Genomic DNA, 16,161 nt, shown 5'->3' with positions numbered 1-16,161 from the left:
AAATAAAATGTTCCACAATTTGGGTTTGTCTGAACTTCCTCATGATTCGTTTCAGGTTTTCCATCCCTGACTGGAATACAAGATAAGTGATATAGTGTTCTTTTCAAGGTAACACATCAGGAAGCACATGGTGTCTCTCTGTCCATCACCAGGCATGTAATTTTGATCACCTCGTCATGATGAGGTCTGGATACTCAACTTAGTGGCTACTATATTTCCCCTTGCAACTAATAAGCAATCTGTGGACAGAGATTTTGAGATCATGCAAATACCCTGCCCCTCATCAGACTCTCTCCTCCCAAAGTCAGCATCCATTGATGATTCTTGCCATAACTAATCTTCACTATGAGGGTTACAACTGCCTCTACATTTATCATCAGTCAGCTTTCTCCTGTGTAGTCAAGCCCTCTCTTCTCTTCCAATGATGTATCTATTTTTTAAATTTGTTTATTATCAATATAGACTTCTTGTGAATTCACATTCTATTCAATGGTTTCAATCGATTACAGTCCTCAACATATTTTGATGTTCTCACGGCACCCCAGATTACATTGTTCCTTAGTACTTACAGGTAGACATACCAAAGAGGGAAGATTTTAACTTAATGAAAGAAGAGCTACTATGGACTGAATGTCTGTGTCCCCCCCAAATTCTTAGGTTGGAACCTAATTGCCAATTTCATGATATTTTGAGGTAGGGCCTTTGGGAGGTGATTAGATACTGGCAGATTTGGTGTCTGGTGAGGGCCTTTGGGATTTGTGGCTTTATAAAAGAGACCCTGAAGAGATCCCTTGTGCTTTCCACCATGTGAGAACACACTGTCTATGAATGAGGAAGCAGGCCATCACCAGACACCAAACTTGCCTGCACCTTGATCTTGAATTTCTCAGCTTCCACAATTGTGAGAAATAAATTTCTGTTGTTTACAAGCCACCTAGCCTATGGTATTTTGTTATAGCACCCTGAATAGACTAAGACAAAAGCTTTTGAAGGATTCCAATTCTCCATCATCAGAACTAGCTGCCTGTGGCTGCGGCGGCTGGCGCTGAGTAGCTGAGGTGGAAAAGGTGGCCACTGGGCCTCAGGCAGCCGGGAAACTTGTGGACCTTCCTCTCGCCATCTCTTAAGGGAGAACTGCTGCTGCTGGCCAGTCGTGGGGGGTGACCGCCACTTTACCCCCGGCAGGAAAGGCTGCCTCATTTACAGGCAACAGCTTTGAAGTGTGGAGCAGGAAAACAACTGTTTCTTAGCTGCAAAAGCGAGTCTCGAAACGGAACGCGGCGCCAGGGCTGCTGTGGATGCAGACAGGACCCCGGAGGCCGGGGCCGCGCTGAAGGCGGCCAGCTGCCCTATTCAGGATTCGAGATTTCAGGCCGGCATTAAAGAAGATTCCTGGGAGCACCCGAGCCACGCCGCGACTGAACAGCCCGAGGCGGCAGCGGCCGAGAACTGGGAAAGGCGGCAAACCAGAGACAGAGCGAGTGCCCGACCTGGCACAGCACTGTGAGTGACCCCTGGCACAGCTCTGTTCGGGGGGTGGATGCCCACACGGCTCCCGCCTGCACCACCAGGCCACTCACCGCCCTGGTGCTGCCTCCATTTTCCCAGGTGCGGGCAGCTCCGCCCAGCTCGGCCATCACTGAGCCCTCCCACTTGCTTGGCCTGGCGCGGGGCTTTCCGGAGCCTGCAGACCGGCCTCCGCTCCCACTCCCTCCGCGGTTCTCTGGCGGAGTTGGTGGCGGGGAGCGTCCCCGGCCAGTGTCGGGAGGGCAAGGAAGTACGGGAGGGCCGACTGTCACTCCACCACACCCTGGACTCCGGCCCCAGGTAAACTCCCTGTTACTGGGAGGCAGATACCATCTCTGCGGTCACCAGTTTGGAAAAAAGCCTAACGAATTTCTGGTTGGGAATAGTGTGGTAGGAGAGTTCCCAGGTCCGCTTGAACCTGCCAGAGAGCAGGATGCAGGTGGGCGCTAGACTTGGTTTATACTGGGGGGATACAAAGGTGAACAAAACCCGAGAAAGATCTACATAGTGCTACAAAGTCACCCAGAGAGACCGGTCGTCTGTGCCTAGCAGAAACCTGGTAGACTTCCTGGGTGAGGCGGTGCCGAGCAGGGTCTTGAAGGCCCAGCTGATAGACGAGGGGTGCAGAAGACACGCCCCAGCCCAGCACAGTGCGCACAGAGTGGGGAGACCTGCGGCCAGGGAGGCGGAGACTCGACAGAAACCACACACCCGGTGGGGTCGCCACTACACGATCTAACAGCCTGGGCCAGAGCACACGGAACAGGGAGAAGTCCTGCACAGGAAGTGAAAGCTCAACAGAGATCACACACCCTGTGGTACGTGATCCACCAGCCCAGCAGAGTCCAAGCTGACAAGAAAGGTGGCTCCCTGGAGAAGCCCAAGACCCGAGGCAACCACACACACAAGGCACTAGAGGCCAACTGAGCAGTCACGGAGGGAGCCATACGAAATTGGCAACCACAGGAACATCCTAGTTAGTCATTAGTCTCAAACCGGTGGACTGTGAAACCCCCTGCCACAATGAATAAACACCAAAAAAAAGATACCAGAAATACAAAAAATCAAGAAAGTACACCACCAAAAGTTAATAAATCTCAAACTCTAGATCCTATAGAACAAGAAGCCCTTGAAATAACTGATAAGGAATTTCGAGTGATAATTCTAAGGAAACTGAATGAGATACAAGAAAACTCAGCTAGACATCATGATGAAATGAGGAAAAGTATACAGGATCTGAAAGAGGAAATGTACAAAGAAATCAATGTCCTGAAAAAAAATGTAGCAGAACTTGCTGAACTGAAGAAGTTATTCAACGAAATAAAAAACACAACGGAGAATTTAACCAGCAGGCTTGTCGAAGTTGAAGAGAGAACCTCTGAACTTGAAGATGGGCTGTTTGAAATAACACAAGCAGACAAAAAGAAAGAAAAAAGAATCAAGGACATTGAAGAAAATCTGAGAGAGATATCAGACAACCATAAGCGATCAAATATCCGAGTCATGGGTATTCCAGAAGGGGAGGAAAATGGAGATTCCATTGAAAACATATTCAACAAAATAGTGGCAGAAAACTTCCCAGGTATAGGAAAAATCACAGATCTTCAGATCCAGGAAGCTCAACGATCTCCAAATGTATTCAACCCAAAAAGACCTTCTCCAAGACATGTCATAGTCAAATTGGCAAAACTCAGAGACAAAGAGAGAATCTTAAAAGCTGCAAGAGAGAAGCGTCAAATCACCTATAAGGGAGCCCCAATCAGGTTAACATCAGACTTTTCATCACAAACCCTAAAAGCTAGAAAGGAATGGGATGATATTTTCAAAATACTAAAAGACAAAGATTGCCAGCCAAGAATACTCTACCCTGCAAGGCTATCCTTCCGAAATGAGGGGCAAATAGTATATTTCTCAGACAAACAAAAACTGTGGGAGTTCACTACCACACAACCACCCTTACAAGAAATCCTCAAGGGAGTACTGGGTTTGGTTCCTGAAAAATAACTACCACTGCCATAAAAACCCAAGAAAAATTTAAACCCGCTAGTGTAATAAAAATGGCATTCATGAAGAGAAAACAAGCTAACAAAAACACTATCTACAACCTAAGGAACCAACAAACACAGAAAACAAACAGTAAATCAGAAAGCAAGGAACAAAAGACACCTAAGACAACCAAACAACCAATAAAATGCTAGGAATAAATCAACACCTTTCAATAACAACTCTTAATGTAAAAGGCTTAAATTCCCCAATTAAAAGACACAGACTGGCTGACTGGATCAAAAAGCAGGACCCAACTATATGCTGCCTACAAGAGACCCACCTCACCCATAAAGATTCACACAGACTCAGAGTGAAAGGATGGAAAAAGATTTACCATGAAAACAGAAAAGAAAAACGAGCTGGAGTAGCTATTCTTATATCTGACAAAATAGACTTTAAACTAAAAACCATAAAAAGAGACAATGAGGGACACTACTTAATGATAAAAGGACTGATCCATCAAGAAGACATAACAATCATAAATATGTATGCACCCAATGTTGGAGCAGCCAGATTTATAAAACAAACCCTGTTAGACCTAAAGAAGGAAATAGACACTAATACCATAATAACAGGGGACCTGAACACCCCACTGTCAATATTAGACAGATCATCTAGGCAAAGAATCAGTAGAGAAACACAAGATCTAAACAAGACTCTAGACCAATTGGAATTGGCAGATATCTACAGAACATTCCACCCAACAACCTCAGAATATTCATTCTTCTCATCAGCACATGGATCATTCTCCAGGATAGATCACATATTAGGTCACAAATCAAGTCTCAATAAATTCAAAAAAATTGGAATTATCCCATGTATCTTCTCAGACCACAATGGATTAAAACTAGAAATTAATAACAAACGAAACTCTGGAAACTATACAAACACATGGAAATTAAACAGCATTCTACTTAATGACATATGGGTCCAAGAAGAAATCAAGCAGGAAATCAAAAAATTTCTTGAAACTAATGAAAACAATGATACATCATACCAAAACCTGTGGGATACTGCAAAAGCAGTATTGAGGGGAAAATTTATTGCATTAAACGCTCACTTCAGAAGAATAGAAAGATGGCAAGTGAACAACCTAACACTTCACCTTAAAGAACTAGAAAAACAAGAACAATCCAAACCTAAAGTTAGCAGACGGAAAGAAATCATTAAGATCAGAGCAGAACTGAATGAAATTGAAAACCAAAAAACAATTCAAAAGATCAACGAATCAAAAAGTTGGTTTTTTGAAAAGATAAATAAAATTGACAAACCATTAGCATGGCTAACAAAAAAAAGAAGAGAGAAGACTCAAATAAAAAAAATTAGAAATGAAAAAGGCGATATTACAACTGATTCATCTGAAATACAAGGAATCATTCGAGACTACTATAAACAACTATACGCCAACAAATTTGAAAATCTGGAGGAAATGGATAAATTTCTGGACACACACAAGCTCCCAAAACTGAACCGTGAAGACGTAGAAAATTTGAACAGACCAATAACAATAAAGGAGATTGAAGCTGTTATCAGAAGGCTCCCAACAAAGAAAAGCCCAGGACCAGATGGATTCACAGCAGAATTTTACCAAACATTCAAAGAGGAATTGACACCGATTCTTTACAAACTATTCCAAAAGATTGAAACGGACGCAAATCTCCCAAACTCATTCTATGAAGCAAACATCATCCTGATACCAAAACCAGGTAAAGATATAACCAAAAAAGAAAACAACAGGCCGATATCCTTGATGAATATAGATGCAAAAATCCTCACTAAAATACTAGCAAACAGAATACAGCAACATATACGTAAAATTATTCATCACGATCAAGTGGGATTCATCCCAGGGATGCAAGGTTGGTTCAAAATACGCAAATCAATAAATGTGATACACCATATTAATAAACTCAAACACAAGGACCATATGATCATATCTATAGATGCTGAAAAAGCATTTGATAAAGTTCAGCACTCATTCATGACAAAGACCCTCTATAAGTTAGGTATAGAGGGAAAGTATCTCAACATAATTAAAGCCATATATGCCAAACCCACAGCCAATATCATCCTGAATGGGGAAAAGCTGAAAGCTTTTCCTTTAAGAACAGGAACTAGACAAGGATGCCCACTCTCACCACTCCTATTCAACATAGTGTTGGAAGTACTAGCCAGAGCAATCAGAGAAGAGAAGGAAATAAAGGGCATCCAGATTGGAAAAGATGAAGTCAAACTGTCCCTGTTTGCAGATGACATGATCCTATATATCGAACAGCCTAAAACCTCTACAAAAAAACTGTTGGAATTGATAAATGATTTCAGCACAGTAGCAGGATACAAAATCAACACACAAAAATCAGTAGCATTTCTTTTCTCCAATAGTGAACATGCAGAAAGAGAAATCAAGAAAGCCTGCCCATTTACAATAGCCACCAAAAAAATAAAATACTTAGGAATTGAGTTAACCAAGGAGGTGAAAAATCTCTATAATGAGAACTACAAACCACTGCTGAGAGAAATTAGAGAGGATACAAGAAGATGGAAAGATATCCCATGCTCTTGGATTGGAAGAATCAACATAGTGAAAATGTCCATACTACCCAAAGTGATATACAAATTCAATGCAATCCCCATCAAAATTCCAAAGACATTTTTCTCAGAAATGGAAAAAACTATCCAGACATTTATATGGAACAATAAAAGACCACGCATAGCCAAAGCAATGCTGAGCAAAAAAAATAAAGCTGGAGGCATAACACTACCTGACTTTAAGCTATACTACAAAGCTATAATAACCAAAACAGTATGGTACTGGCATAAAAACAGACACACTGACCAATGGAATAGAATAGAGAATCCAGAAATCAACCCACACACTTACTACCATCTGATCTTTGACAAAGGCACCAAGCCTATTCACTGGGGAAGGGACTGCCTCTTCAGCAAATGGTGCTGGGATAACTGGATATCCATATGCAGGAGAATGAAACTAGATCCATACCTCTCGCCATATACTAAAATCAACTCAAAATGGATTAAGGATTTAAATATACACCCTGAAACAATAAAACTTCTTAAAGAAAACATAGGAGAAACACTTCAGGAAATAGGACTGGGCACAGACTTCATGAATACGACCCCAAAAGCACGGGCAACCAAAGGAAAAATAAACAAATGGGATTATATCAAACTAAAAAGCTTCTGCACAGCAAAAGAAACAATTAAAAGAGTTAAAAGACAACCAACAGAGTGGGAGAAAATATTTGCAAAATATACATCTGACAAAGGATTAATATCCAGAATATATAAGGAACTCAAACAACTTTACAAGAACAAAACAAGCAACCCAATTAAAAAATGGGCAAAAGAGCTAAATAGGCATTTCTCTAAGGAAGATATACAAATGGCCAACAGACATATGAAAAAATGCTCAACATCACTCAGCATCCGGGAAATGCAAATCAAAACCACATTGAGATACCATCTAACCCCAGTTAGGATGGCTAAAATCCAAAAGACTGTGAATGATAAATGCTGGCGAGGCTGCGGAGAAAAAGGAACTCTCATACATTGTTGGTGGGACTGCAAAATGGTGCAGCCTCTATGGAAAATGGTATGGAGGTTCCTCAAACAATTGCAGATAGATCTACCATACGACCCAGCTATCCCACTGCTGGGAATATACCCAGAGGAATGGAAATCATCAAGTCGAAGGTATACCTGTTTCCCAATGTTTATCGCAGCACTCTTTACAATAGCCAAGAGTTGGAACGAGCCCAAATGCCCATCATCAGATGAGTGGATACGGAAAATGTCGTACATCTACACAATGGAATACTACTCAGCTATAAAAACGAATGAAATACTGCCATTTGCAACAACATGGATGGACCTTGAGAGAATTATATTAAGTGAAACAAGTCAGGCACAGAAAGAGAAATACCACATGTTCTCACTTATTGGTGGGAGCTAAAAATTAATATATAAATTCACACACACACATACACACACACACACACACACAAAAATCGGGGGGGGGGGGGGAAGAAGATATAACAACCACAATTATTTGAAGTTGATACGACAAGCAAACAGAAAGGACATTGTTGGGGGGGATGGGGGGAGGGAGAAGGGAGGGAGGTTTTGGTGATGGGGAGCAATAATCAGCCACAATGTATATCGACAAAATAAAATTAAAAAAAAAAAAAAAATTCATAGAAACAGAAGCAGCATCCAGGTTTACCAGGAGCTGGGGGTTGGGGGAGGGGGAGTTGTTTAGTGGGGACAAAGTTTCAGTTTGGGAAGATGAAAAGTTCTGGAGATGGACAGTGGTGATGGCTGCACAACTGGAATGCATTGAAGGCCACTGAACTGTACACTTAGAAATGGTTACAATGGTGACTTTTATATTATGTGCATTTGACCACAATAAAAAAAAGAGAAAGAGTTAGGCATAAGGCCCAAAGTGCTCAGTCACACTGAATTAAGCATCGCTCCCCAGGACGGGAGAGTCCTTCTGAGACAGGGATAAAATAGGGACACGCCCCAGGGAGGCTGCTCATAAATATTCAGACTGCATCTGCCAGCGCCTGCGCACTGGGCGGAACAGGAGGCAGAGATGGGCCATTAGGAGTTTGCATGTGGGACTGAGAGGATGGAGATGGTCTGGGGGCACGTGTGCTTCTCTTTGGCAGAGATGCCTGTGCACTTCCTTGGCGTGTACCTTCGCTTGGTAATAAAGCCCTTTAAGTTTCAAAAAAAAAAAAAAAAAAAGAACTAGCTGCCTGAAGAGGTAGTAAGCTGCCCATGAGAGGGAGTAATTAGTAGAGGCTGTTGACTACTTTACAGAAGCAATTCATGCATCAGGTTGGTGCTTTTAAAGATCCCTTCCAAACTTGACAGTTGAGAGCTATAGCAGAATCCTGGAAAGGAGAAGCATGAGATATACAGTTTAGAGGAATACTGAATGCTGAGAAGGGGCAACATTTGGCCACCTGTTGGAAACAATCCAGCCCAGGCTTGCAGTGAATAAAATGCTTATCCCAAATCCTCTCAACTTTTTCTGAACATCACTGCATTCCAGGCACCATGCTAAACGCTGTGAACCCAGAAAGGAAGACAACTCAAATCCAGATCTAGGGGGAGGGTTGTGGGGGAGGGCAGAATCTAACTCTGCCTGGGGGAGCTAGGAAAGGTATCAGAAAGAAAGTGACTTTTTAAGAATGAGAATAAGCTCAGCATCAGCAGCCTAAGAGCAAGTGCAGCCACTAGAATTGTGTCCGGCACAAGATAGAGTCACCAGGATTCTAATTCTGGGAAAATTTTATGTAGATATGGGGATAGAGATACAGATATATACTGAAGATATCTCTCTATATATACAAACACACATATATGTGCATATTAAATACATGTACAGATACAAATATATCTTTTTCCATTTTCTTTTAATGGATGTAAGTATGGGTGAAAACACAGATTTCAAAATGGTCAATAGTTCAGCATCCTGGTCAGAAAATGCTACTCCTCTTCCCTCACCAAGAGGCCTGTGTTCACAACACACTCTAAGATTAAATGCTCTGAATGGCTGATAGACGATCTAGGAAAGAAGTCACACAGGAGACTCTTATGTTTGCTGCCTTCTCAGTCCCTACCTCCTGGGTCTGTGAGCCCCAGCACAGCACAGTGGGGTAAACAGCCATGTGCTGACATCTGGCCTCACTCGGGAAGTCCCTGGCTAGAGTGAACTTCTCCTGGAGGCATAAGGAAAAGCAACATGGCGGCCTCAGGGGCAGTCTGGGCTGATGGTACTAACTTGAGCCTGTGGAATGTAGATCAATAGCTCAGGCCTAAAGGGGCTACTGTCTAGGGAAGTTCATCTCATCTGAATAGATTCAGGGAAGCATCCTCCTGAATAAGAATAAAAACTCTGCTGGCTTACACTGTTATAGTACTGTGTTTAGTAAATTCACAACATGCATGCCACCACTGTCTATGCTGAGCCCACGGCAAGTGACTAATCTATTGTGACACACTCTGACACCAAGTTCTCATCATCTTTCTAAACTTACCTGTCTAGGCAGTTGCTACCAAGTGCTACCCAGGAACACATGATCATTTCCAAACACATTTCATATTTGATACCTAACTTGAATTTCATAAGACTACCATATGATCAGACAAAACAAGAATGGCTGTCCTCATTTTAAAGATAGGGAAACAGAAGCAGCAGAGGTGAAATGACTCTCCTGAGGTCCCACAGTTGGGAGGAATGGAGCCGGGACCGGAGCAAGGCCTCTCAGTACGCACCCTTTCCCACTTTCTCTCTTGCTCCCTATGCTGAAACCTGGGAAGAAATACTCTGGGTGGAAACACTGTGCACTGAGCCCCAAGGCTCAAAGGGGGCATGTGCCTGAGGTGACCATGCTGACATGGACTTCAAAACCCAGCTCAGGTGCAAGTTGCATGTTCCACGAAGACACTGCCAAGAAAATGTTACCCCTGCTTCCAAGGTTCTGAACCTTGCACGTTCATTCCTTATTCCTAGCAAAGAGTGCAATGCTGGCACACGGTAGGTACTCAATAAGTGGTTACTGAACTAAAGTGAAGGAGGCAGAGCCCTGCATGACGTTCAGCATCTCTGGATTGTGAGGTGGTATAATGAGGCAGAGCAAAGAATGGAAGCTTTGGAGGTCAACTATCCAGGTTAGAATTCCCACACAGACGAGTCATGTGATACGGGGCTGCTGAGCCTTGGTGGGCCTCAATTTCTGCATGAAATGGGCAGAATACCGCCTATTTCATAAAGTTGAGGAAATTAAATAAGAGAAATTTTAAAGAGCTCGGTACAAGTGATGATAAAGAGTGGGAGGAAGAGGAGGACTCGGAAAAAGAGGAGTGTGGCAGACAGACTTTTAAGGTGACCGGCAGAGATGCCCACACTCCAGTGTTCATGCACTTTTACGATCCCTTCCCCTTGAGTGTAGACAGAGCCTGTGACTTGCTTCTAACCAATAAACTACGGCAAAGGTGATGAGATGTCACTCCCCCAAGTATGTTATATCACGTAAGATTCTATCTTGCTGGCAGACTTGCTCTAGACTTTCTCACTTGCTGGCAGTGAAGAAGTGAGCACCCAAATTTGGAGGCCCATGTGGCAAGAACTGGAACAGCTTCCAGGAGGTGAGGGCAGCTTCCAGCTGCCAGCCAGCAACAGAAAAGCCAGGACCCACAGTCCTGCAACTGCCAGGAAGTCAGTTCTGCCAACAGCCTGAGTGAAGGCGAAAGCAAACCTCTCCCCAGCCAAACTTCCAGATGAGAACGCAACCCCAGATGACACCTGACGGCAGCCTTTCAGAGGCACCCGGCTAACGTGTGCCGAATCCTGATCCCCAGAAGCTGTGAGATTATAAACACATGTGGTTTTAAGCAGCTAGTTTGTGACAATTTGTTGTACAGCAATAGAAAACTAATACAGGGAGGGGAAGAAAAGGAGAGAAAGAGGAGGACCAACCCCAGCTAGTCTTCAGAAATCAATCTTATGATAGCAGGGAGACTTTTCTCTGAGTGCAGTGGCAGTCCAAAAGTTTCACTAAGGCAGACCTGTCTGCGTTTTCTAGTACACTCTCCACAGGTCTGAGCAGAGCCACAACGATGAAAGCCACAACGATGAAGGATAAGCAACTTCTCCCTAACAACACATGCCAGAAAGGCTGGGGCTTCTGTCCTTTTCCTGCACCTTCTCTCTTGGCATGAGTCAGCTGCCAAGGCTGTCAGTGACAACAGTCACCCTAATGCCACCTAATTGACCTCCTGCCTCCTCAGTCTGCTCTGAGCTCTCAAGCAGACCACTGGGGCATTTGCTTCCCTTTAAGGCCCAAAGCAAAGCTGTGGCCAGCATCTACCACATGCCTTGCCAGGAGGAACCCCCTCCTCCCAGCACACAGCCAAGGCATTAAAAATTCCACTGCTCAAGTTCCCTTTGCCTAGTATTTAAACCAGAACCAAACAACCCTCTCCGAAGTTTTATCCTTTGATTTCTCAGACCCAATTAGAACTGGCAGGATTAAACCAGACCCATGTTTCTTTTTTTTTTTTTTCCCTTCCCTTAATATTTCCAGAGTGATCCACAAAAAAAGTACTATCCAAGGGGGAAAATGAGAGAGCCAGAAAGATAGTATGAGGCAAGAAGCAGGGGCAGAGTGTGCCTTCTCCAAAACCCAGCATTTCCCTCTGGCTTTCACTAGTTTTTTCTCTAACTGGATCAAGAGGAGATTGCTGTATGTGTGATCTTAACAGGAAAAGCAAGCTGGTACCTACACAACCTGAGTCAAAAAAACGGAATCAAATAAATTGTCAATATATGCAACAGAAACGCTGCCTCTTTCGCAGAGATTTCCATTTTCTGTTCTCTTCGCCCCATTCAACCCCTCCTGGGCTGGCTCCACTGTAACTCATCATCCCACAAGGTTAAAATGTGTTCTTACCCACGACCTGGATGATCTGGGCCAGGAGGACGCCATCCGTCACATCTTGCTGGAGATCCTTGATGAGACGTTTGTGGCCAGATTTGGCTAGATAATGATTGGCCCAGTCCGTGTAGATCTGCAAAAAAGCAAACAGGCAGGTTTAGGAACCCAGTCGGACCCCATCTCAGAGTCCCAGGCAGCTGCTCAGGCCGGCACTTGGACATAACAGCCACTGTCCTGTTGGCAAGCTTTCAGGGCCAGCCAGCACCATTAAAATTCAGTGCATTGTGCTGATCGTGCATTCAGCTAACCATAGCTGGGCTTTCTCCTATTGAGAGATCTACCGTCAAGGCTCAGGGAAAAGCTAAAGAAAGCTTCAAAACATGCAGTGGTCTGAATGGGACAGGGGACATGGAACTAAACAGTCTGCTCCAGACGGCTTTGAGAGGCTGCAGCTCTATATGCAAGCGACGTCCCCCCACCCCTTCTCATCTTTTTCTCTTTATTGAGAAAACGTATGGGGAGGTTACCACCCAACAGGCATCTCTTAACAGGCCATTTCAGGGTAAGGAAGGCTATTGAATTCGCCCAGTTCTCAGGAGCCGGGTCTCTTGTAAAGAAGCCAAGTACGAAAACACAGAGCCCCTTCAATTACTCCTGTGTGAGTGGAGTTATTTATGGCTTTACAATAATCTCAAATTTAATCGGTTTAATTTAAAAGCCAGGCATCATTTTCACTGTTGGGATTCTGCGAACAAAACCAAGCAAATTCCAACATATTTAACCACAACATTGGTGTGCACAGCCCCCTGGAAGGCAAAGGCTGGGTCACCCATGGCATCAGGACAGCAGACCCCCATGGAGAACATATCAGACCTGTTCTGTTTGGTCACAGAATCGTCAGAGAAATAGAATATTTTCTTCCAACAGGCCAACAAGCACAAGAAAACTATCACCTAAAAGCTTACTCCTGACAAAGCCACAAATAAATAAAATTGATGGGAGATATTTTGTTTTGAGTGCTAAGTCTTCTGCATGGATTTGTGAGCATGTAGATGTGCCAGGGGTGTTTGTGTGTGAGCATGTAGGCCCCTGTGTACCAGCACCTCTTCTTCTCAGAGTGATATGAACAAATGACTGCTCGAGGAGAGCCACCTCATCTGGTTAGTAGCAACAGGTTCACATACTAATCCACATGATGTTTCCACCAAAATGGTGATCATTCCACCCCCACCAGTGGGCCTGCTCCCAGTATCCACGTGACTCACAGAGCAGCCGACGCTCTCAGCCTCCATACTGTTCTTCTCAACGCCTTGCCTAGGGTAATCTCACGCAATGGGGCGCTGTTCCTCAAGGCTCCTGGAACAGGAACAGCAGCAGGGGCCCAGACTTGCAAAGCAGGGCCCTTCTAAGAAGGCACAATTCCACTATACTCCATCTGGGGACACTAGGGACTTCCTCCCAAGAAGAGCTGCATGTTCTAGCTGATCTGGAGGTGAGAGCAACAACTCCTATCCACATACACACCCCCACACACCCTCCTGGAAGCTCTGTCCTCACTGCAGAGACCCACAGCAGAAGAGGCACACCCACAGGATGGCTCTCTTTCATACCTCAGCCCAAGGCAACCAATCTTTAAATCCACATTCGTTTCCTTTCTCATGACCACCAAGTTGTCAAAGATGAAAATCTAGTAAAGCAAAATGGGTACAAAACTATGCTATTTAGGGAATCACTGTGCAGAATGTGCATGTATTGAAACAACATATTGTACCCCTCAAATATGTACTAGCAAATGTTAAAATATTGTGAATAAAATGAATATAAAATCAATTCCTTTGACTTAAAAGAAAATTTAGTAAAGCAAGATCATTTCCAATTTTATAAGTACAGAGATTTCTCTAAGGAAGCAGAACACCATCTTGGCAATTACAATGGCCAATCTGAAATTTAAATAATCATCAAATAAAATTGTTTAGAAGGTGAGAAGAAGGAAAATAAACCTTAAAAGGAAAAGAGGCAGACCTGGGTTCAAGTCCCAATTCTGCAGTCTCCACAAGAGTAGGGGTTTGGGTCTGTTTTGTTCAATGATGTATCCCAAGTTCTTACAACAGCCCAAGGCACATTAGAATTCCTTCAATATACACCTATGGATGAATGGAAAGACGACCTCAGGTAAGCTACTTAACCTCTCTGAGGCCAAGTTTTCTTATGTGTAAAATGGAATCAATACTATCTACTTGTCAGTTATTATGAGGAGCCAGTGATAAAACATATTTGAAAAAAGTTGCCTTATGCAGAGTAGGAACTTAATAAATACCAGCTAACACATATAGTGCCTACTACATGCCAGGCACTGGCATAAACAGTTTATACATATTAACTCATTTAATCATTCTGTGAGCTAGATACTGTTATTGTGCCCATTTTATAGAGGAGAAAACTGAAGTACAGAGAGGTAAAATAACTTGTCCAAGGTCACAAGTAAGTGACAGAGCCAGGATCTGAGCCCAGGATGACTTATTCCAGAATCCCTGAGACACTACCACAATGCCTCTCCAAAGCAAACATAAATGTTAGCCGAGTCCTTCATCCCCTCCAAGACACCCTCCTACCGACTCTAGGCTCATTCCTCTGCTTTGTTATGTTCTCACTGAAAGAATTAAAAAAATAATAAATAATAAATAAAAACCCCAAACCTAGTTCTATCCATTGCTATCCAAATGCCCCTGGGTAAGTCACTCAACTTTTCTGCTTTTCTGGGCGTCAGTTTATTCAGCTATAAAACAGGCACCATAAGGCCTATCTCCGAAGGTGGTTGTGAAGACTCTGTAAGGTACCATAGAAGCCCTTGGCCTGACCCACTTGGGGCTCAGGGAGCAAAGGCAGTGGAAGAGAGTAGTAAAAAGGAGGACTTTGGAGTCCACAGACTTGCTTTACATCTTAGCTGCTATGCTGCCAATTACCTCCACATCCTCTGGCCTAGGTGCCCTCGTTTGCGAGATGGTGATAATAATACCTACATAATCAGGCTGCTATGAACATGAAATGAACTCATACACATTAGGGCATAGAATCTGGCACATGCTAAGTGTTCAGTAAAGAAAAGCTAATAATTAGAAATTGCACTACCAGCATCATAAAATGGGCCATAACAAAATCAGCCACAGCCTCTACCCTGAATCTCCAGGACACAAATGACTCAAAGCCTCCTTCTCAGCAAAATTTCAAGAGTTTAGAATACCCCCCACCTGGAATCGCAAAGTACAACAGAGTGTGAAGACAAGCACATCATAAGCCGGCCAGGCTGGAACACAGAGCAAGGCTTCCTTCTCTAGCTAGGAGGGGAGGCACCCAAGTGGCACTCTCAAACCTAGAGGGATCTCACCAGCCATGTGGGAAGGGTCCTGGGGACGTTCCAGAGTTTAAAGCCACACCAAGAACATCAGCTGAGTGAGAAGTGGACATCGACAAGGACATTGCTGAGTGGGAGGAGATGCTAGCACTGCAGCTCACTCCCTTCCCAGGATTAAGGTTCTTTAAAGTAGATGTACTCTCTCTAAAACGAGCCCTCCACATGAGTCCTCAAAGTCCAGCAGAAAACCAAAGTTAACCAGACTTCGTTCAACAAGTATACACACACACAAACACACACACACAAAATATGGAGCCACAGTGAGGCCAGGCAGGTATCAAGTACAGCAGGGAGAATTTTTAAGGCTATAGTGGTCAGAAATGGCTCTGCCAAAGGAGTGAACCTGTCTACTCCAAAACAAGAACCTTCTCTAAACTTTAATCTACCTACACACCACTGCCAAATTAATCCTCCCAGAGTACAGCTCTAATCTAACTGCCGGCTCAAAAAAACATCCCTGGCACCACCCTTCCCAGTAAACTAAAGGCAAACTTTTCACACTGTGATTCAAGGCTGTCTTACACCCATCTGCTCTTACCCAGAACAAATCAGTCCCTCAGAGGGAAGGGAGCTTGTGTGGAAGTTAAGAACATAGCCTTTGGAATCTGACCAAGTCAAGTTGGCCTTGGCCCTGAGCAAACTAATTTCAGTTAATTTTTCTGTTCCTCAGTTTTATCCTCCATAAAATGGGGATTACAGCAAACA

General features: G+C 43.7%; 1 protein-coding gene across 3 annotated transcripts in view; it reads right to left on the bottom strand.

Moving 5' to 3' along the window:
* The window catches only part of NAV2 (neuron navigator 2), a 288,936-nt gene that overhangs the window by 260,635 nt on the left and 12,140 nt on the right, over positions 1 to 16,161 (bottom strand). For all 3 annotated transcript variants that reach the window (XM_063095507.1, XM_063095508.1, XM_063095509.1), the window contains exon 2: positions 12,060 to 12,177. In XM_063095507.1, coding sequence (XP_062951577.1) covers positions 12,060 to 12,177 — 118 coding nt within the window. The remainder of the gene's footprint in view (positions 1 to 12,059; positions 12,178 to 16,161) is intronic.

Source organism: Cynocephalus volans, chromosome 4 (assembly GCF_027409185.1).
Source record: "Cynocephalus volans isolate mCynVol1 chromosome 4, mCynVol1.pri, whole genome shotgun sequence".
NCBI classification, from domain to species: Eukaryota; Metazoa; Chordata; class Mammalia; order Dermoptera; family Cynocephalidae; genus Cynocephalus; species Cynocephalus volans.
This window is presented reverse-complemented; position numbering and strand designations above follow the sequence as displayed.